At 33.9% G+C, this 21,227-nt stretch overlaps 1 protein-coding gene across 12 annotated transcripts in view; it reads right to left on the bottom strand.

Annotated features, from left to right (window-relative positions):
• ICE2 (interactor of little elongation complex ELL subunit 2) overlaps positions 1-21,227 on the bottom strand; it is a 63,922-nt gene that overhangs the window by 21,091 nt on the left and 21,604 nt on the right. For 8 of the 12 annotated variants that reach the window (XM_027067395.2, XM_053223944.1, XM_027067392.2 and 5 more), the window contains 8 exons: positions 20,926-21,063; positions 20,226-20,342; positions 19,908-20,067; positions 18,857-19,038; positions 12,625-12,666; positions 10,270-11,263; positions 9,096-9,271; positions 4,685-4,814 (listed from right to left, as the gene is read on the bottom strand). In XM_027067395.2, the coding sequence (XP_026923196.1) occupies positions 4,685-4,814; positions 9,096-9,271; positions 10,270-11,263; positions 12,625-12,666; positions 18,857-19,038; positions 19,908-20,067; positions 20,226-20,342; positions 20,926-21,063 (1,939 nt within the window). Of the gene's footprint in view, positions 1-3,041; positions 3,087-4,684; positions 4,815-9,095; positions 9,272-10,269; positions 11,264-12,624; positions 12,733-18,856; positions 19,039-19,907; positions 20,068-20,225; positions 20,343-20,925; positions 21,064-21,227 lie in introns of those variants that run through there. The other 4 variants (XM_053223946.1, XM_053223945.1, XR_008299142.1 and 1 more) reach the window with 3 other exon arrangements.

The raw sequence follows: 21,227 nt of genomic DNA, 5'->3' as shown, positions 1-21,227 counted from the left end.
TTAGTAACAAACCATAAGAAAGTAACATGTCAGAAATACCATTTACAATAGCTTAAAAATACCAACAAAATGCACTTAAAAGATATACAAGATCTCTACATACAAAATCGTAAAATACTAAGAGAAATTAAAGATATAAATAGAGAAACATACAAAGTTCATAGATTAGAAGATATGTTATTGTGAAGCTATCAATTTGCTCCACATTGAGTCAATGCAGTTGCTAACAAAAATCCCAGACTTCTTGCTGTTGTTGGTAGAAACTGACAAGCTGACTCCAAAATTTGTAAATACAAAGGGCCAAGAATAGCCAAGAAACTCCTGAAGAAAACCAATTGACAAGATTCACTTTACAACATAGAACAGTTTATAAAGCTGGAGTGATTTAAACAGTGTTAATTGTCTAGCTAGAGTAGGTAGAAAAATTAAGTAATTACTCCAGGTGGAGTACTTAAAACAGGTACTGCCTGAAGGACATACAGGGAGTGAGAATTAGATTCACATATATGATTTATAATACAAGTAGCATTGGAGAGCAGCAGAGAAAGGGTGGTATTTTCAATAAAGAGTGCTAAAAATTGAAAATATGATCTTGATATTCCATGTAAAAATACCACATAAACTGTATATCTAAATAGAAGGGGTAGGAAAAAAAGACAAAGATTCTAGAAGATAATATAGGAGAGTATCTTCATGATCTTGCTGGGGGATGCAGTTTAAAATGGGACAAAGAAAGCAGTAATCATAAAGGAAATCATAAGTTCAAAAGATAGCATTAACAGACTGAAAAGGCAAGTTACAGAGTGGGAGAAAAATATCTGTAACATTTAAAACCAATAAAGAAGGACCAAACAAACAAAAATGTCACAACAGAGAAATGAGCAAGAAGTTTGAATAGGCAATTCATAAAACTGAACATCCAAATGTTCAATCACATGAAAGAGTGTCCAACTTCATAAACAACCAAAGAAAGGCAAAGTAAAACAAAAATGAAATAATACTATCTACCTACCAGCATGGCTACAATTAAGTCAACTGAGAAGCCCAAGTATGGGCAAGAATGTGAAAAAAACTGGAACCCTCACATATTGCTAATATAAATGTAAGTTGTCTCAATCATTTTGGAAAACTTTCTGAAATTATCTACTGAATTTGAAAGCATACATAACCTAGTAATTCCACTCCTTGGCATATGCCCAATAGCAATATGTATGCATGCACTAGTAGACATTTACAAGTATGTTCAGAGTTCCATTAAAATGGAAACCACCCAGACAGGTTCCTAAAGTTAAATGGATAAACTGTAGTATATTCTTATAAAGGAGTATGTCAAAATAACAAAAGTAAACTAGTGTTACATACAGTAACAATATGGATAAATTTCACACAACATGGATACATTTCAAAAATTATGTTAATTGAAAGAAGGCATAAGCAAAAAACTACTATTTTATGGCTCCATGTGTATGGAGTGGGAAAACAAGACTATCACATTGGAATTATGACTACAAATGGAGAAGAGTAAGAAGGCAATGATTGGGAAGGATCACTTGGGGATCTTCTGGGTCACTGGTAGTTTTCAGCTTCTTGATCTGGGTACTAGTTGCAGAGGTACTAGCTTTGTTATAATTCCTTGATTTGTACATTTATACTCTTTCCATTTTCTGAAAGTGTATTATATTTAAAAAGTTAAAAATGGAAGACAAAAACACATCAAGTCAATGGTGTACTTTACAACTATTTTATTTTCTTAGAATGGAAAGAGCACTATGTAGAGATTTAAAAATTATGTGTAAGTATAGAGAAGTTATTGCTCTTTGTTTTAGGCTGCTTTTAATTTTTGGATAAGAAATCCTTTAACTCTTGTATCATAAAGATGATCTTCCATATTTTCACCTAATTCTAGCTTACTAGCTTTTTCCTCAGCACAAATATACAAAATCTTCCTTCATTGTCTTGCAGTTATCTATTTTCATCAAGAAGTCTACTTTTGGGGCAATATATTAGGTAATAATTATAATAAAAAAGGTTTGTATATACAGTCCCTGAAGTAAGTTGAACAAAATATTATTATGTTCATTATGTATAAGTGAAAAGGCTCAGGCAAACAATTATAAAATACATAGTAATCATACACACATATCTTCTCACTCCCACATTTAGCATGATTTCCACTACTCTATTTATAATGGAAAAAGCACAGGCTGTGGAATCAGAAGAGATACGGATATAAATTCTGGATTTCCCAGCAACTGTGTACTCTTGAGCAATAAACACAGAGAACCTTACTTTCTTCCTCTGTAAAACAAAGATAAACATCATCTATTTCACAGAATAGTGAGGATTAGCAATAATGGATATATAGTCGTCGACCCACATTACATACTTCATAAATGAGAGCTCTATTATATTCTTTTGTTCTATTATTTTACACACACATACACACACACACACACGCACACATGTGTTTAATAGTTTCTAAGGATGACTTTAGAGCATTTCAAGTGCATCTGATAATATACAACTTGGTTTGCGAGTGGTAGATACATAATAAACCAAAGAAGAAAAAAAATACTCAACAATATTCTATAAGCTGTACTTTGGGAGGCTGGGAGGAGTGTAGTGAGGAAAACTAACTTATTAACAGGGAGGATCAAAGAACAGAATATTTGAAAAGAAACACATTACAGCTTTTAAGGGTATACTGTAACTCCTATCTAGCAACTCATTTCCAATTTAGTCTGTTACTTGGATGTCAAAGGGCAATAATAAACACTTCTGAAGTGGGATGTCTTAAGTATTTTATACACAGCTCCTTTACCTTTTGACTATCTGTAGACAGACACTCTTCTGAAAACCAAAACCACTAAGTCTACATTATATTAGGTGTAACTATAGAGATTAAGTAATGAGTCACACAAACCACTTTCACAACTGATATATAACTTATTTTAATTATATTCAGTCATTCTAGATACAACAATAACAAAAATGACTGTTGCTTTCTGTATTTCCAGAGAGTAATTATAAAAAAAACTTACTTAGGAGCCCTTTCTCCTACACCCCCTTCCTGATGTAACATTTTTCTGAAAATTAAAAGAGTAATACAGCAACATGAAACAACAATAAAAAACAACCCTCTAACCCATAGATGCTTTTAAAATGACATTTTAAAACATATTCACGCCCACATAAAAATTCAAACCTATCCCCAACCCCAAAGAAAACACAACCATGCAACATAGGTTTCTCATCAAACAAATGTCAGAGAAACCAAATACACCATCCCATTAAATTAAAATGAATGGCTTACAAGTGGGTAAGATTTACGGAAGATAAAGAGCACATAGGACAATAATTACTTGGACTTCAAAGAATACTTTAGATGAAGTAAGCCATATAAATGATGGCAGTTTTATCTGTTAGAGTACATCAGAAATCGAACAAAAAAAACCCACCACTTCGTACTGTTTTCGTCATGAGTCTCTATTCTTTCCATGCTTTAAACAGGATTTAAGTGCTCAGTTTTTGTTTCATCCTTTCCTAAAATGGATGTGGCTAGTAACTGCTTTCAAGTAGCTTACATGAAGACTGTTGGTATGTTTCATGGCAAGAGGTCTTTTGGAGGAACACTGCAATTGTGGTCAGTGGCTGAAAACTAAAAGAACTTCGGGCACTGAGTATGAAACAGGAGGAGGGGGCTAGTGCACTACCAAGTAGGACATTTAGCCACTTGTGTTTTTGAGTTAAGCAGAGAGAGCAAATCAGTTATCTTATTAATACTCTTACACAGTAAAGACAAAATATTGATTAACCAAAATATGGAAAAAATTTTCAGATGAGTCTCCTTTTTCTGATTAAGCAAGAAAAACACACTCGTAACAGTTATTTCACACCAGGAATTATGCTAAGCACTATGAGAATACAAAGTTTCATCAGACACTGACCTTAAACTACTTACTGTCTACTGGGAAGATAGGGTAAGTATCAAAAGGAACAATACAATACAAAGTAACAAGTCATAAAAGTGGTGAAAAAAAGACTACCTTGAAATATCAAAAGAAGGAAATGACTTCACAGAAGGGCAGCTTGAGATATTTGGGATGGACTGAGACATATGGTATGAATTAAAACATGGGATGAGCCATTCCACTTGGAGGGAGCAATATCAATAATGACTGGTAAGTAATCCTTCATGTGAAATATGTTAACTGTACGTGAACCCAGATAACACAAATCAAATCCCTAACCACCCCCTCAAATAGCAAAACAGAAACAAAGTAAAAAAATGTTATTTGAAAAAATTCAAATGTCATTATAATTTTAAGAAAACTTCAAAATATGTTCACAGTAACAGTTTAAAAGAAGCTTGTTAGAAAACACCTCTACAGTTTTAGTTTATTATACTGTAAAATAAACTAAGTATTTTAAAAATAAAAGGACTATGTTGACATTCAAGTACAACTGAACAATGAGTAAGAGGGAAACGAAAACATTTGATCTCACTAGTCACACCCCACCATTTAAGTCTGCAGAAGGAATGCTGTTTTAATAGAAAAAAATGTTAACACAATAAGAAAACTGAAAACAAAGAGTACAGAATGGAAGTATTTATAATTGATTAACAAAAGTATGTTTTTACAAAGGAATTAAAAAGGAGAATAAAGCCTCCTGTGTAACTTACCAACATAAAACGAGCAGTTGGAATGCAATAAACTTTCAGTCCATAAGCGACACAGTTCACTTTCAGTTAGAGCTTCAACTCCGTAACAAGCTTGATATTCCACTTTGGGTAGTACATAAACCGGAAATTGCTGAAATGCAAGGTTATGCTTTTTCAAAGCTCCATTAATTTACTTTTCATAGCAAATACATTTGCCTATATAGTTCTGCCACTTTCAAAATACTTTCACGTAATCTTATTTCATCCGTTCAGATACAGTAGAATTCGAGGTGGACAGATAAGACATCCTGAACCAACAGCTACCTGCCTCCCATCTCCACCCCAAATCCACATACCTCCCTACATATGCACACATTTTATCAGGCTGTGTAAGTGACATTAGAAACCTGGGAACAGAGCCTATAACACATATTTGCCCAAAGGTTCAAAGATGGATGCTAGGAACCAAAGACTTATACTATTAATTCTCAGAGGATAAAAAAGGAAAAAAATTTTTGGCCCTTTAAAGCATTAAACACATGGTCTCAGGCTCAAATGCTCTGACTAGCTTGTTTTCATTCTATGAATGTATAGGCATTAATACCTACATTAACACCTGTCAGTGTCCTTATCTTCATTAATACAAAGGCTTTGTTCCGAACATTAAATACCTGGTAAATTATCCATTTAGAGTTTATTGGTCAGGACACTAAATAGATTAAGTAAAATAACTGTGGCCATTACTGGTCTAAACGAGTATATGCAAAGATATACATGCTTCTGAAATAGTATGTTAGTCATGTTCACTATGCTCATGTTATCTCATTTCTGTCAAAGAATATTCTACTTTTAATAGTAGTCTCTTCATTTGCAGCTGCAGAAGGAGAAATAACATGATTGAAGAAATTTATTCAAAGTGATATGGCTAGTTAGTACTTTTGAAATTATACTAAGCTGTCACTATTCATATACTTGAAAATATTTCATAAATGTTTCAGAATTCCTGATTTTCGCAAAGTGGCAAATTTAGTGTGCTTGGAACAATGATGGTGGTAAGAACAATTCAAATCCAGTAAAATTTTTCTTAACAGTAAGCTTGGTTCATAAGATTACCTTTGAATGTTGTAAAACTCTTAAAGCAGTGTTTCTTAGATTTCAAAGTGCATATGCATAACCCGGGAAATAGCTTTTTTAAAATGCAGAATCCGAGATGAAGAACAAGGTTTTTCTTTTTTTAAAAATTGAAGTATAATTAACAGTGTTATATTAGTTTCAAGTGCACAAAATAATATTCCAACAATTCTGTACTTTAGGTTTTGCATATTTAATAAGCTCTTGTTCCAGGGGGCCAAACCTCAAGTATAAGGCTCCTACGTGTCTTCACATTTAAAAACAAATTACACTGTGATAAAGATAATTTTACTGCTAAAAGCGTTTTATTATATAATAATTCTTTGGGAATTGGTAGTCCACATTGACAGTTGCTTATAGTTGCAACGATAAGCTAGAGATAAGGAAGGAGAGGTTAAAATGGTTGAGAAATTTGCTCAGGGACAGAGTCAGTTTACAGCAGAGTTGAATAACTGATAGAGAAGATACTCTTTTTGGATCGTGAGTAAATTTTCCTTGATAATACTGCCGTATCTATAAAACTAAGTCCTGAATCTGGTTTTAATTTCTGTGTGTATTCTACTGCCATCTCCAGGAAGCCAAGGGAAAGAAAAGTCTGGATATTTTATGGTATTATTCCAAAACTAAAGTGAAATTTTAAATACAAAGTTTTCAAACTATAAAAATTAAATTTACTGGAGCACCCAGGTAGCTCAGTCGTAGACTGTCTGACTCTTGATTTTGGCTCGGGCCATGATCTCACAGTTTGTGTGTTTGATCCCTGCAATGGGCTCTGTGCTGGTGGCGTGGAGCCTGCTTGGGATTCTCTCTCTCCCTCTCTCTGCCCCTCCCCTACTCACGTGCATGTGTGCTCTCTCACTCTCTTTCTCAAAATAAATAGGTAAATTAAGAAAAAATTATATTTACTCTTCCTTTCTACCTTGAATAGTAACTCCTATTTTCCCCAAATGAAAGCTTTTATTGGTTCTGTCTTCCAGTTACTCATATAAACCTTTCTAAACTTTTACATGAATTCCTAAATAGATACTTAATAGCTAGTATCAGAGGTTGAAGAGACTTTTAGGTATTTTAAAGCTTTATCTAAACAAGTTGGTTTTTAAGTAGTAAATATTAATGAGAATGCTTTCTTACCTAGAGTTTAAATAGGGCTACTTTAAAACTTTCCAAACTAGTGCTTAAATTTCCCTGAAATAATTTCTTCCTTAATAACACCCTCTTCTCTCTCATCCCTCAATTCTTCTTGTTTATAGAATACCTGTTTATTGTGTTTCTAGGATATAAAACATTTGGGAGAAACAAGTAAGTCACACATGATTCCAAGGGAAATGCATTCTACTAAGGGATTTTAACCATGTGTACTAAACTATTACAGATAATAAAAGGTACAATATGATAAGAATTCACTGAAAAGTTTATAATTTTACTCTGGTTTTGACATAATCAAAAATATAAGGCTATTTATATTCTATATCTAAGGCTATAGATATTCTTTGGGGCTTGACTATTTTGATATATTTTGATGAAGAGTGAATTCTTAACTATAAAGTTGTGTCTCAATATTTACAAATTGCATTTTAGTCAAGTGAATGACAATGTCCTTAATAGGTTATCTGTTTCAAGAATTAACTCGGTACCCAATATATCCCTAAAGCTATTCTTTCTTAAGAGATACTGGCCACCAATAGTTACTAACTGCTGGCAGCTGGGAGATCAATGCAAAGTGCTAAGGGTTCACAGGGTAGAAAGCGAAAGAAATGAGGTTAGCTCCCAAATAAATCAGAGAGATAGTAAAAATTACAGAAATAAAACACTGAAAACACAGTCCATAGCACTGACACATATTTAAGACATTCATGCTATGGCCATTAAATTGATCACAGGTAAGTATACACGAGAAGGGAAAAAATTAGCAAATAAGGTAAAATCTTTTAATTTAGAGAATATTAGCCTTTATTTAGGAGCAGACTAAAATAAACTTTTTAGTATTCTGTCATTCCTTGACTTTCTCTTAAAAAAAACCCTACTACATACATTTAATTCAAAACCATTTGGTTTCTAAAATTTCAAGTCTTAACCACTGATAAAAACCAAATTATGAAAAGAATTAAAAAATTTATTCACAATCTTCCTTCTATTTAACAAAGGATAACAGTATCATCAAGCAAAAGATCCTCCAAGTCCACTAGATTCTGCTGGACAAAGATCCTAGATCCTGATGGGTTCCTTTTAGAATTTTTTCTTGATAGACACTGCTATTAGCAGCTTGGAAAGGCTGGCACTTCCTCCCTCCCTTTCTTTTCTTTCTCTCTCTTTCTCCCCACCTCCCTCCCTCCCTCCTTCCTTCCTTTTCCCAGTTACTCCTTAATATGACAAAGTAGTAATCAGGGACTTGATCCACAAGGGTCAATGCTAAAGCATCACTAATTTTGATCACCTGATTCCTAGCTGCAACTATAATGACATTTTAAAGTGATCACTAAGGATTCTTATTAGGAGGTAGGTTAGAAAGCAAGAGACAGAGACATCAAAATTAAAAAAAAATACACACACACACAAAATGACAAATGTACACAACGGAAAAAATTCTCTTATGTAAAAATGAAAGACATCACTATAATCAGTTATAATATAGAGGCTCCTCTTTACCAGAATTCAGTGATCACACAAAAAACAAACTAATCTCAAAGACAACTTCAAATATCAAATACAGAAAACTATTTAAGAACCAATTACTCAAACTGTAGTAAGAACTTCTTACCTGAAAAAAATTTTTTACATCAACCCTCCTCCTCCTCCCCCCACCAAAAAAAAAAAAAAAAAACAACAACAGAGGAAAAAGAAGACCAAAAATGTGGCCTTTTAACAACTCTGGGAAGACTTCAAATGTGTGTGAAAGCGCACCTGTCAAGATGTGGTACTTCTAAAATGAGTCAAGAAGATCCCCAAAGTAAGAGAGAAAGGGGCTAAGTCGTAATGGAACTCCAAATTCACAGAAAGCAGGAATATATGTGCCAGCCTAGGTCAAATCTATGATGGTGCCATTTTTCATAAAGTTTATAAATTCCATGCAAGAATGTTACGAGCATTCATGAATTTTATATTTAACACTTTCCATTTTCCCTTATTAAAAGTGCTTTCAGTATTTTACTAAAAAAACAATAAACAAAAAGCCTCAGCTCAACCTGGAAAAATTCTAGAGTGACCAACAATTTAAAATTAAACTTCATAACAATGGCATGTTAAATATTTGCTGATTATCTACTTATACTACCACATCCTAACTCCCGAGGTAACAACTTACTCTTCTGATTTTCTTCCGTTTTTTAGAACGTGGTCTGGTCTCTATCCTCTGGACACTGCATCGCACAAGTAACAACAGGTCTTGCAGGCTAAATAACTTGTAAACAAAATTTCCTTCCTGCGGAGCTACATATTCTGTTGTATCTTCAACATAATCCTGAAGTTCGTATGGCAATCCTTTAAAAATAATTATATTTCTCATTTTTATTTTAAAATACATTAGCTCTTTATCCATCATAATTCAAAATAAAATAATTCCATTATCTAATTTTAGGTTTCTATCAACTTTACTTTCTATTTCTCTGAGTTGAACATTCACACTAGTACCATTTCTGTTTACTTTTACAGGAACTGCAGCCAAGAGCTGAAGTCAAAACTTTTACTACCTTCATTAACACCGTTAAATTAGTGAAACAACATATGAAGCAAGAAGAAAAAAAGTTTTAAAAAAAGTGATGTCATTTTCCCTAACCTGCTTTTCAACTGAAAAAAATTTTTTATATCAACCCTCCTCCTCCTCCCACCAAACAACAGAAGAAAAAGAAGACCAAAAATGTGGCCTTTTAACAACTCTGGGAAGACTTCTCAGGCAGAGCTGAGATGCAACTTTATATCTATCTCAGAATGTGAAAAAGTATAAAACTCCGGTCTGACACCACAAATTAGTCAATTTTGAACTCATAAACATTGATGATTATTTTTGATCACTTCCCCTTCATCATTCCAGTGAGCCATATCACCTGCAGCTACAGTAGCCACTGTACATGTTGGATAAACAGTACACTGAAAAATGAAATCTCAATGACGATGTAAAGATTATGAGACAGGGGGTGCCTGGGTGCCTCAGTCAGTTGAGCATGTGACTCTTGATTTTGGCTCAGGTCATGATCTCATGGTTGTGACACCAAGCTGCATGTGTCAGGTTCCGTGCTTGAAGTGGAGCCTGCTTAATATGTTCTCTCCCTCCCTCCCTTTCTCTCTCTCTCCCTTCTTCTGTCCCTTCCCTGCACTCTCTCTCTCAAAAAAAAAAAAAAAAAATATATATATATATATATATATATATTTATATATGAGACAGGTTATAACAGAGAAAGTGAGGGAATGCGGGAGAAAAACTGAAGGATAAGGAAGAGGCAAAACAGTTAATACAAAGGTCTTTGTAAATATTTACTTACGTCCTTTTGGCTTCTGAAACGCAGAAGGCCAAACAGATTTTGGCCAACTAGAGGCATCTGAAGGAGCAGAGGATTGTTCAGAAGGTGGAGTTTGTTTAGAATTTTCCAAATTCATTAAGGGCAATTCAGGTATTTTTCTGGAAATTGGCTTTAGGAGTTCATCCTGCATTTTTAAAATTTCTCCAACTGGATCAAATTTTTTATATACTCGTTTGATAGGTTTTTTTAAAACACATGACTCTTCAGGACTACAAGTAGCATTAGTCTGGTTTCCTACAGAAGCCTGTGTGGAAGAAGAATTGGGGCTAGCTGGTTTAGAATTTAAATTAGAATTCACATCGGCTGTCTTTCCATTACTATTATTTTGACACTCTGTGTCAATGATTAAACAGTCTTCATCTGTATCACTATTGCAAAGAATTACATCTTCACTTCTCACTGCTTCTGATGTAACAGTCTTTTCCTTTGAATTGTCTGTGTTCTCTAGAATATTTAGTTTTTCAGGGACATATACGGTATCAGTAGCTATATCATTTTTATTAGAGGTTTCAATTTCTGTAGAACTTCCTAACTGTAAGGAATCAGACATTTTCAAGTCACTATCTTGCACCAAAGACTTCTCAGGATTTGATGCCTTTTCACCACATGGTACATATCCCTGATCATCTTTATTTTTGCACTCTTCAGGGCCACCATCCATACCAGTCATGAGCTGTTTCTCCTTTTGCAACTGTTCCATCAGAATCTGAGATAAACTTCTAGAATGAGCAGAAATGTCTGGAGCAGTTGGTGCCACAGATGTGGTTGCTGTGCTGGGAGCTGTGGGGGTATCTGTTGTGTTGGGTACTGTGTAAGTGCTTGCTGGACTTGGTGACTTTGATGGTTTGGTGGTGTTTACTCCAAAAGTTTCAAGTTCTGTGACATCACCATCAAAATCCAGGTCCAAATTTTCAAGGGTCTCAATTTTTCGGCACTCATTAACTTCATAAGACATCTTAAGAAAACATATTGGTAAACTATTAATAGATATTCTAGGACAGTCCTCACCTATCTCTTAATGCCTCTACACATCACATAGATAGTTCATGCTCTTTAAAAGGAGAAAGAAATGTCTAATGGCTTTGAAAGGTTCTTGCTTAAGAGGATGATAAACTACTACCAACTAACTGATTCAACCTTACTTTCCTACTGAAATGTTGATGAAACAAAGACAAATTTGTGAACCCCCACATCCCAAAAGGAATTTCCACTCATCGAAAAGAGAACCACAAAGAACAAATGTGGGGCCAAACAGAAATGCAAAGGATTTTCACTGATACCCACTGTATATACACTGTAATGAGGTGACCAGGAGGAAAACCTCTTTGCCCCATGAGGAAGCTGCTTTCTACCGCAGCTGGGGAAGCGTCACCAGCCTCCAATGCATCCCTAACATCAACAATGACTTTCTACACCTACTCAGAGAAAACAACTCTTCTAATATGGACAGGAAATGATTTTATTGTATTCTGGGACATCAAATCATTGAGGTTATAGTTTTTCATGTATTGTTTTGGTAACGGAAGAACTATAAACAGGTCTAATTTATTCAAAAATAAACTGTCCTCTTCCCAGGTAGCAATAGATCTCTCCTCAATCTGGCAAAGGACTTTAGATAAATACCATAAAAATTTGGTTACAAGCTATACATACCCACTAGCCATACAGGTTAGGATCTGAGAGAGAAATATTCTCACAGTAATCATGTAGTAAGAAAGAACAACTTATGTCAATTATTCAACTTCTGTGAACCTCAATTTCTTCATCTCTAAATAGTGATAAGAGGGTCATCTTCTTGGATTTGTTCTAAGGATTAAATGAGAACTTGTATATAAAAAGTTTCTTACCATAGTCCCTGGTACATAGTAAGGAGCTTCTCAGTAAACGGTAGCTCTTATTAAAATAGGCCACCAGATTTAGTAAAAAAGTAAAAAGTAAACCATAGGCTGTTTACATGAGGCATTCTTACACAGAAAGGTTAAAAACAAAACAATGGGACAAACATCAAGAAACAGAGATAAGAGATAGCAATATTAAGTGTTCAACAAAGCAGAATTCAGTGCAAAAAACATTAGACAGAAAAAGGAATCCTATGTTGAAAAAAGATGAAATCCATTAATAATGATTTTTCACATGCCAAATAACTTCAAAACATGGAGTCAAAATTGAAAAATAAAAGGACAATCTGACAGAAATACAACTGTACTTGGTCAATAATATACTATTTCTAAGTAAAACCAGGGATATAGAAAGTACATATAATATTAAATGATGTATGAATGACTGAAAACATATACACAGACTGCAAAGATATACCTTTTCCCTCCCAAGAATCCAAGGGGCATTTCCAAAGATGGACTATAAATTAACATACAAAGAAAACATCAATATAGCACAAAGCAGAATCTGCTAAGATCTTACTCTCTGTTTAGAAGGAAATAAAATTGGAAATCATTAAGAAAAATGTAAATAAACAACAATAAACCCAAGCACCTAGACATTAAAAAACATTCCCAATTATTGCATAAAAGAATTAAAATAATTGCAGAATAGTTAAAAAGCAACAAAAAATAGAACACTAGAGATTAAAAATCAGAAATATCATTCACAGCCTTTTCAAGATATAGAAAAATAATACTATTATAATCATAATAATAAAGTGAAGAAATTTAGTAACTATAAAACAAAAAATCAATGAACTGAAAAACAATGGTCTCATCTCTAATAGAACAAACTTAGATAAAATTTTAAATATCATTTATCTGTAAATACTTCAGTATGTAGCTGTAAAAGGATTCTTCTCTAAAACATATCATTAATTATATCAATAAAAATTAATAATTTCTTAATGTCATAAAATAGCTAATCAGTGTTAAAATTACCCAGCCTGATAAATGTCTTTTACAATTGTTAACTGGAATCAGGATCAAGATCCCTACACTGTATTTGTTTGACATATCTGTCAATTTTGATTTGTCAAATGCCTCTCTCCCATACTCTGCCAACTCCCACATCACCAGATTATTTGTAGAAAAAAACCAAATTAGTTATCCTACAAAAATTTCTAATTCTGGATTTTAACTTCTGCATCTCCCTGATGTCACTTAACACATTCTTCTATCCCTTAAATTTCCTATTAAAACAACCTAGTAGCTTGATTAGATTCAGGTACAATTTTTTTTTTTAATTTAAAATAAATGTTTATTTATTTGTTTTTGAGAGACAACTTGCGTGCCCACAAGCAGGCACAAGCGGGGGAGGGGCAGAGAGAGAGAAAAAGAGAGGCTCAAGCAGATTCTGCAAGCAGTTAGCAGAGAGCCTCACATGGGGCTCAAACTCACCAAATGTGAGATCATGACCTGAGCTGAAATCAAGAGTTGGATGATTAACTGAATGAGTCCCTAGGTGCCCCTTGGGCAGTTTTTTGTTGTTTTTAACCTGAATATGGTAGTATTGTGTACTTTCTACTTCAATCAGGAGGCTAATAATGTCTCTGGTTGTCTTTCTTTTTGTGATACTATAATTGATCTATCGAGTCATCAAGGGTCCTCAACTTAATCTACCCACTATGAAACACCTCACTGATCAATTTTAGCAGCCATCACTGATGATCACTGTTCACAAGTTTATTTAGTGTGTGTGTGTGTGTGTGTGTGAGAGAGAGAGAGAGAGAGAGAAGGGGGGGGGGGAGAGAGAGAGAGAAAGGGAGAGAGAGAATGCCAAGCAGGCTTTGTGCTGTCAGCACAGAGCATGGCACAGGGCTCGAACCCACTAACTGTGAGATCGTGACCTAAACCAAAATCCAGTTGGACGCCCAACCGACGGAGCTACCCACGTGCCCTGATGATCACTGTTTAGATTCATTCACTATTTTATTAGCTGAAAAATGGTGACAATCACATTCTATCATTACCCTAAATATAGATTGCACTGGAAAGGCAAGACAAATATCTGGTATTTTTTAAACCAGTTTTTAGCATGACTTTATGCACTAACACCCTCCAAAGGTGACTAGTACTTTTTAAAAAATTATCATTATGAATTCATGGGTTTTAACATATTTTCTATGTTTTATTCCATCGCAGCCATTCTTTGTCATGTCAAACTGACACATCTCTGGTCAACAGAAAACCTTTCAGTGGCTCTGACATGTTTGTGATACTATTCCAATATTATTGCAGGGCTTTTACTTAACTTCTTTGATTGGCATTTACTATCTCTCGTATCTCCAAAATTCTTGGTTCCTAATATAAAGGAACCATGGAAATTATCTAACATGCTCAAAATCACAAAAGTAGTATCATTACTAACAATATGGTTACTAAATGCAGTTTAAGATTTTTTGGCAGCTCTTTTTGAACTTAGGATATAAATCTTTTGGGATGTATGGTCAAATTAATGAGTTTCAAATCATTTAAAATAATTCACTGAGTGGTTAAACTACTAACTTGATATATTGTGGATTAATTTGTTTCATTTCAGCTTAGGTTGGCTTTTATAACATCCTAAAAATTCGTTTTATAGACATATAAAACAAAAGTGATTCAAAAGTCAGAAGTGTAAAACAAAGTACATTTAGAGAAATCTAGTTGATATCCTGCTTCCCCTACTTTGTTCCATACTTCTCCCAGTTTTAGGTTTATTATATGCAGGATTTTTATTCTTTTTAATATAAGCAAGTCAGTTTATGTGTGTATATATTTGTATTTCCCCATTCATAAATAAATAGTAGTACATTACACAAAATGTCGTCTTCTTTGCGTTTTTCACTTAACAATATATCTTGGGTATCACTCTGTAGATTCCTGTCTATAGTTTTTTCATTCCTTTCAATAGCTGCACAGTATGCTGTCAAAGACATAGTTTATTTAATCAAAACCCTTTTAAGGGACATGTGGATGGTTTCCAATCTTTTGCTACTACAAATAGTGCTGGAATGAATACTTTGCATATATATTTTGCTCTTTTCCTAGTGTACTTTTTTTCTTTTTAAGATTTTATGTTTAAGCAATCTCTACACCCAAAGTGGGGTTCAAACTTATAACCCCAAGATCAAGAGACATACGCACTACTGACTGAGCCAGCCAGGCGCCCCTCCTCATGTACTTCTGAGCTACATTTTTGGAATTGAGATTTTTATAGTAAAGGATGAACCCATTTCATGTTTTGTGGGTACATCTTTCTTCAGATGATTGTAGAAATGTTATAGCAATTATCTTTTTTTCTTGGAATACCTTTGTAAGAGCTTCCATCAACAATCTTCTTCTGTTGTTCCTCTTTAATTTGGATGGATTCTCCTGTTCCTGGACAATCCCGTGTGAGGGCAGGCCAAGTCAGCTTTCTGAGCTTCATGGCTCTAAGCTCATGTTCCACTCCTCTACAAAGTATGTACGAATGAATGTATGTATGTATGTATATATAAGTGTGTGTGTGTATAAAATCTTAAGTACATTCTGAAATCTGCTTTCTCTATTCCCCTCGTCCTCAGCTACAGAAAAACTTCTTTTCCTTACCTTTAATGTCCTTGTTATGCTCAATATGGACTGTACTACCAGCCTGAATGAAGGCTTTTGTCTGGGAAAGAACTTTAGTTGGTTAGTTTCTAGAGTTTTTAGGGCCCAGGTCATCCCACAACTCTCTTTATTTCCTGAGTGTCCCTGTACTTACCTACAGATCAGAGCCTATCCACATTATTTTCACTTTTGTTTTTCTTCATTCCCTCCTGCATCTTTTACCATGCTCCTTCTGTCTGGGATTATTTTCCTTGTGCCTGAAGAACATCCAACAGAGGCGATCTGCTGGTAGCAAAGTCAATTTTTATCTGAAAATATCTTTGATTTTTTTATTTACGGATATTTTCATGGATTAGGTAATTTTAGTGTAGGGGTTATTTTAGCACAATATATTGTTCCCAGTGTCTTCTGGTTTCCCTTGTTGTTACTGCAAATTACTTGCCAGTCTAACTCTCAGTCCTGTACAAGTAATGTGCCTTTTGTTTTTCTGGTGGCTTTTAAGAGGTTTTTTGTTTCCCACTATTGCTTTGGTCCAATTATCTCTGTTACAATATCTTTCTGGGTAGAACTACATGTGTTAAATGGTCTCACTATATCCTCTATATTTCTTGCTCTATCCTCCCTATTTTCTTTTTGTTGTCCGTGCTTTATTATGGATAGTCTTTTCAGACTCATCTTCCAGTTTATCAATTCTCCTTTCGGCTTCATCTAATGTGCTAATAACGCCACTTAGAAAATTCTTAACTGCACTTACTATATTTTTCAGTTTAAAATTTTTTCTTTAGTTCTTTTTCAAATCTACTCTTTCAAAAGTTTCTAGTTCCTCATCAAAATTTTCAAGCATGGCTTTAATTTCTTTGAATGCTGTATGTTAAACAGAGTTGGCTAATAATCTGTGACTGATAACTGTAGGATCTATTTTTCAGTCTATTTCTATGGTCATTGTTTCTGATGGTTCTTGCTCTTCTCCTTGTGGGTTCAGTTATCTTTAAATGTTTTCTTGATGCTTTATTTAAAAAGTTAGTGGTAGAAATAATTTGAGGCCCAAAATGACATTATGTTTCTTTAAGAATTATTTTCATTTGCTCTTACTAGGTGTCTAGAGACACTAGCAATCCAAAAGCATTTGAATCCAAGTTGAAGGCCTGAAAACTCGGGCTACAATCTCTGAGAAGGTGAATTTATTTCTAGTTCACTCTTGCTCCTGGGGTGCAGCCCTGTAGGGTTCAAGCCCTTGGTAGAAAACTAAACTCTGACTTTTTTACCCTAGTCCTGTGATCCTGACAAAAACAAAGTTCATTTTTTGCTGCCTCTTCAAAACTGGCAGATAAGTTTCAGGGCAAAAATGACTCTCTGAGTGACAGACTTAGCTCTCTGAATGTTGGTCTTCTCTAGTATCTCAGCCCTGTAATTCCTCACTGTCTTGTTAGCTCTTTGATGATGCTAAGAAAGAAAATTTTATATTGTGTCCAGCGGTTTTCGTTGTTATCAATAATGATAAAGGTCCAAAATACTTGGTTTGTTATTACAGAAAGAAATTGTTACTTTTTTTTCCTCTTAACCTACTTCATGTTTCTTCACAGCACTTGTTACTTCCTGACACTCACCTCACACCAAGTATAAGGTAGATTTAAAAATGTGTAAAAAGAGGGACACCTGTGTGGCTCAATCCGTTAACCCTCTGACTTCGGCTTAGGTGATGATCTCACTGCTCATGAATTTGAGCCCCGTGTTGGGCTCTGTGCTGTCAGCTCAGAGCCTGGAGCCCACTTTGGATTCTGTGTCTCCCTCTCTCTCTCTCTGCCCCTTCCCCGCTCATGTTCTGTCTCTCTCCCTTTCAAAAATAAACAGTAAGAAAATATTTAAAAAATGTATAAAAAGAAAACTTAAGAAATGTTGGAAGTGCTTTATGATATTACACCATAAATATATTAAAGGCAAATGTCAGAGAAGAACATATAAACAAATATGAAAGACAGAAGGCCAATATCCTCAAGATAGTATGAGCTCTTAGGTATAAATAAAATAAAAAACATTTTTCAATTTTATTTTCCAATTTTGTTTGCTCTCTCACTTTATTCGGATCTCTGTTCATATTTCTTGTCATTGGAAAAGTCCTGATCATCAATTTAAAATAGACACATTCCCATATGTTTCCCCTTAACCTACTCTATTTTTCTGCATAGGATTTATCACAACCTGCTTGTTTGCTATGCTTTTATCTGCATCCTCCATCACTAATGTAAGCTGTGAGAGAAAAAGAGACTTTATTTTTATTCACTGCTATATGCTCAGTGCAGAGAACAGTACCTGCTTAATAAATATTTGTAAAATGAATGGATAAAGTTTTGTCTAAACAGAATGTCTTACTTTAAGAATCATAGAAAATATTTTTAAAGACACAAAATAATAAAAGTACTATTTATGGAGAGGCAAGCATTGTCCTAAATGTTTTATGTGTATTAACTCATTTAATCCAAAATAATGTTATGAGTTAGGTACTATCATGAAACCCATTTTGAAGATGAGCAAACCATATACAGAAAGAAATTAGAAAGCTTGCCTAAGGTCACACTGCTCATGAGTGTACTGAAAAGAATTAACAATCTGGCCAAATACTTTTCTGCACCAATCAAACTCATCTATTCCTTTTCATACTTAAGAACTCCTGAATATGAATGAAGTCAATTAAATAAAACCACTATCATGATTACCACCACCACTAAGTTTTTAGTACATATACACTAAAGACTGTGCTCAGCATTTTACATGTAATATCAAACTTAATCCTTGCAACAATCTTGTGAAGTAGGTATTATCATCTCTCCTTTACAAAAGGAGAAAACTGAGGCTGAGGGAGGTTAAATTAGTTGCTCAAAGTCTAGCTTGACTTGGGGTTCAATTTTAAGTTTCAATATAGTGCTTGTATTTTAACTATTAGATTTAAAGACCTGCAGTAAAACTTTATGCTTCAAAAGGATAAACAAAGTACATTTCTTGGAAAAAAAAAAAAAAAGGAAGCAAGCATTACATACTTCCATTTCAGACATATAATCTTCTGGTTTGTCCATAAATACTGCAGAAACTGGAACAGATGTGTTTTTGGACATCATGAATTTTAATGGAACTTCATGGTAGATTTGATTTCTCTCTCTCATTGTCATTTTCTTTTGAGGAAGTGGTGAATTAATATAAATTACTTTAACAGGTTTTGAACCTTAAAACAGAAACAGAAGAGGGTGATTAGTTTCTAGTAGTTATATTTAAAAGAAACAAACAAACAAACAAGATACAGGGCAGAAAGATCACCAAACAAAGCAATATAGGATAGGAAAGTGGTAGCACATGTCTCATGTATTTGCCACTCTTGAGCTTGTGATCTTTAGAGATATAAGGCTGAGAGAATTTGGCTAGAAAAATGTTCTCTAACAGATTTTTGAAAAGCTTTTCTGCTTTTTATTGTTATACTTTTGCTGTCATTATTATTCAGTTCTTACAAGACTCTAGTTCCAAAAAGTGACGAAGTTTTTACCACAGATAATATATTACATTTAGCTCTAAACTGTAGTTTTGTTCATTAGACACAGTTCTGTGTTTACTACAATTGTTACACAAAATAATATTAATTCTAGAAGATATTAACTTGACTGTCCAAAGAAAGACTATCCTATGCTTACAAGTACAGACCTATTTTCATTCTGAATTCCAGTACCAGACACGTAAGTAAGTCCTGGAAACTGACCCATCTGAGGCTGTCTAATAAAGTTCTGCATTCCTTTCATTTCAGTGAAAGAAGAAACTCATTATTGCATGTATTTTTGGCTACTCTAAACCGTAATTATTTTTCTCTTTCACCCCACAAAATGAGTACGGGTTCTGTAGACCGAAGAACTCATGCATGAGTATCAATTCAAGAGTAGCACTATTTAAAAGTTCTACTAAGTATAAATGTAAAATTCACATTCTCCTTAAATCAAAACTTAAGATTTTTTAATCTGACAAATGATCATCTATGTTTAGATAGTTGAAATAGAACTGGTCCAACTCCACTTTTGAGAGCGTTACTTGATACAGCAAATCACAAACCTGCAACAGGTATTACTTGAATACACACTGGAATTTCCCACTGTTCCCTGTAGTTTGGTCCATGATTATTTAATAAGGTAAATAATGATTGACTAGTTAGAGCTATCTGAGGGTGATATCTTGAAACAAGCTTCTCTGCATTTGGATCTTTACTAATATCCTGAAAAACAAAATACAACTTGTTACTTGATTATATTTATTGGAAATTTCTTTGAGGAAGTACCAAAAAGAAGGGAGACATTCCACTAGGGACTTTAGAACAGTACTTTGAGATACAGAAGATTACTTAGGAAAACTCAAAAGCACTTTTCTACTTACGTAATGCATAGCTGCAGCTGTTTTTTCTGGTGTTTCAGTGGTAGATATGTTATCTTTTGAGAGCTGTAACTTTGCAGGCATTGAGGGAAATACCGTTTTCACGTATTTTACACTGCCCTAAGTAAGAAAAAAGGGAATGTCTTATTCCAAATATCTTACATAATTTTCCCCTAAGACAAGTATTCTTTTCAGCATATGAAACCCTCAACTTAAAATTCTTCACTCTACTTTAGGACCTTCTCAAAGTCAAGACTTCCATGATTTTGTTGGAAAACCTGCATACATGGGTTTTTCTTTTCAAAGAAGGTCCAAGACCAGGGTGCCATGTAATCTTCCTTACCACTTTAAATTCTAACCTCTCATTTAATGAGGTACAAATATAACAGAAACTCTAAAATATCCTCTTTACCCATACTTACTTCCAATGATTGTGAATAAAAACCTTTAAAAGAAAAAAGGTTACCTTTGCATTTAGCAACATTACAAAAGGTGGGAATGAAAAGAAAATCAAGAAATAAAGTTGGTAGTGACATTTTAAAAAATATCAAGGACTGTTATCCACAAAATAAAGAAGACCCATTTGTATTGCATATTTTAAAAGTTCTATCTCATTATTGTTCAAAATCTAAACATATTGTCTGTGAAATACAGATGATGTTTCAGACAAAAATAAGTTTATACTTTCATTGGTAAACCTTACCAATGCGAGAAGAGTTTTTTCTAACTTTAATCCCATCTCTATTCTGAATGGGAAGAATCCCATTAAGCTGGTGACTTCATGGAGAGTATAGAACTCTGGATACTTTTTCACTTGTTCAATGCAAGCTTTTAAAATTTTCTAGGGAATAGAAATTAAGAGACAATCATTTGTATCATACGTCTGCAATAATAAAACAAAAATAACTTAGTTACATGTGACTATATAATTGTTCATTGAAATATTAAATTCATCTCATTAATCAAACTTCCAAAAATCAAAGCATAATGTATATTCCTTTAGTT

This window comes from Acinonyx jubatus, chromosome B3 (genome assembly GCF_027475565.1).
Source record: "Acinonyx jubatus isolate Ajub_Pintada_27869175 chromosome B3, VMU_Ajub_asm_v1.0, whole genome shotgun sequence".
NCBI classification, from domain to species: Eukaryota; Metazoa; Chordata; class Mammalia; order Carnivora; family Felidae; genus Acinonyx; species Acinonyx jubatus.
The sequence above is the reverse complement of the archived record's forward strand: the minus strand, read 5'-3'. Positions and strand labels throughout refer to the sequence as shown.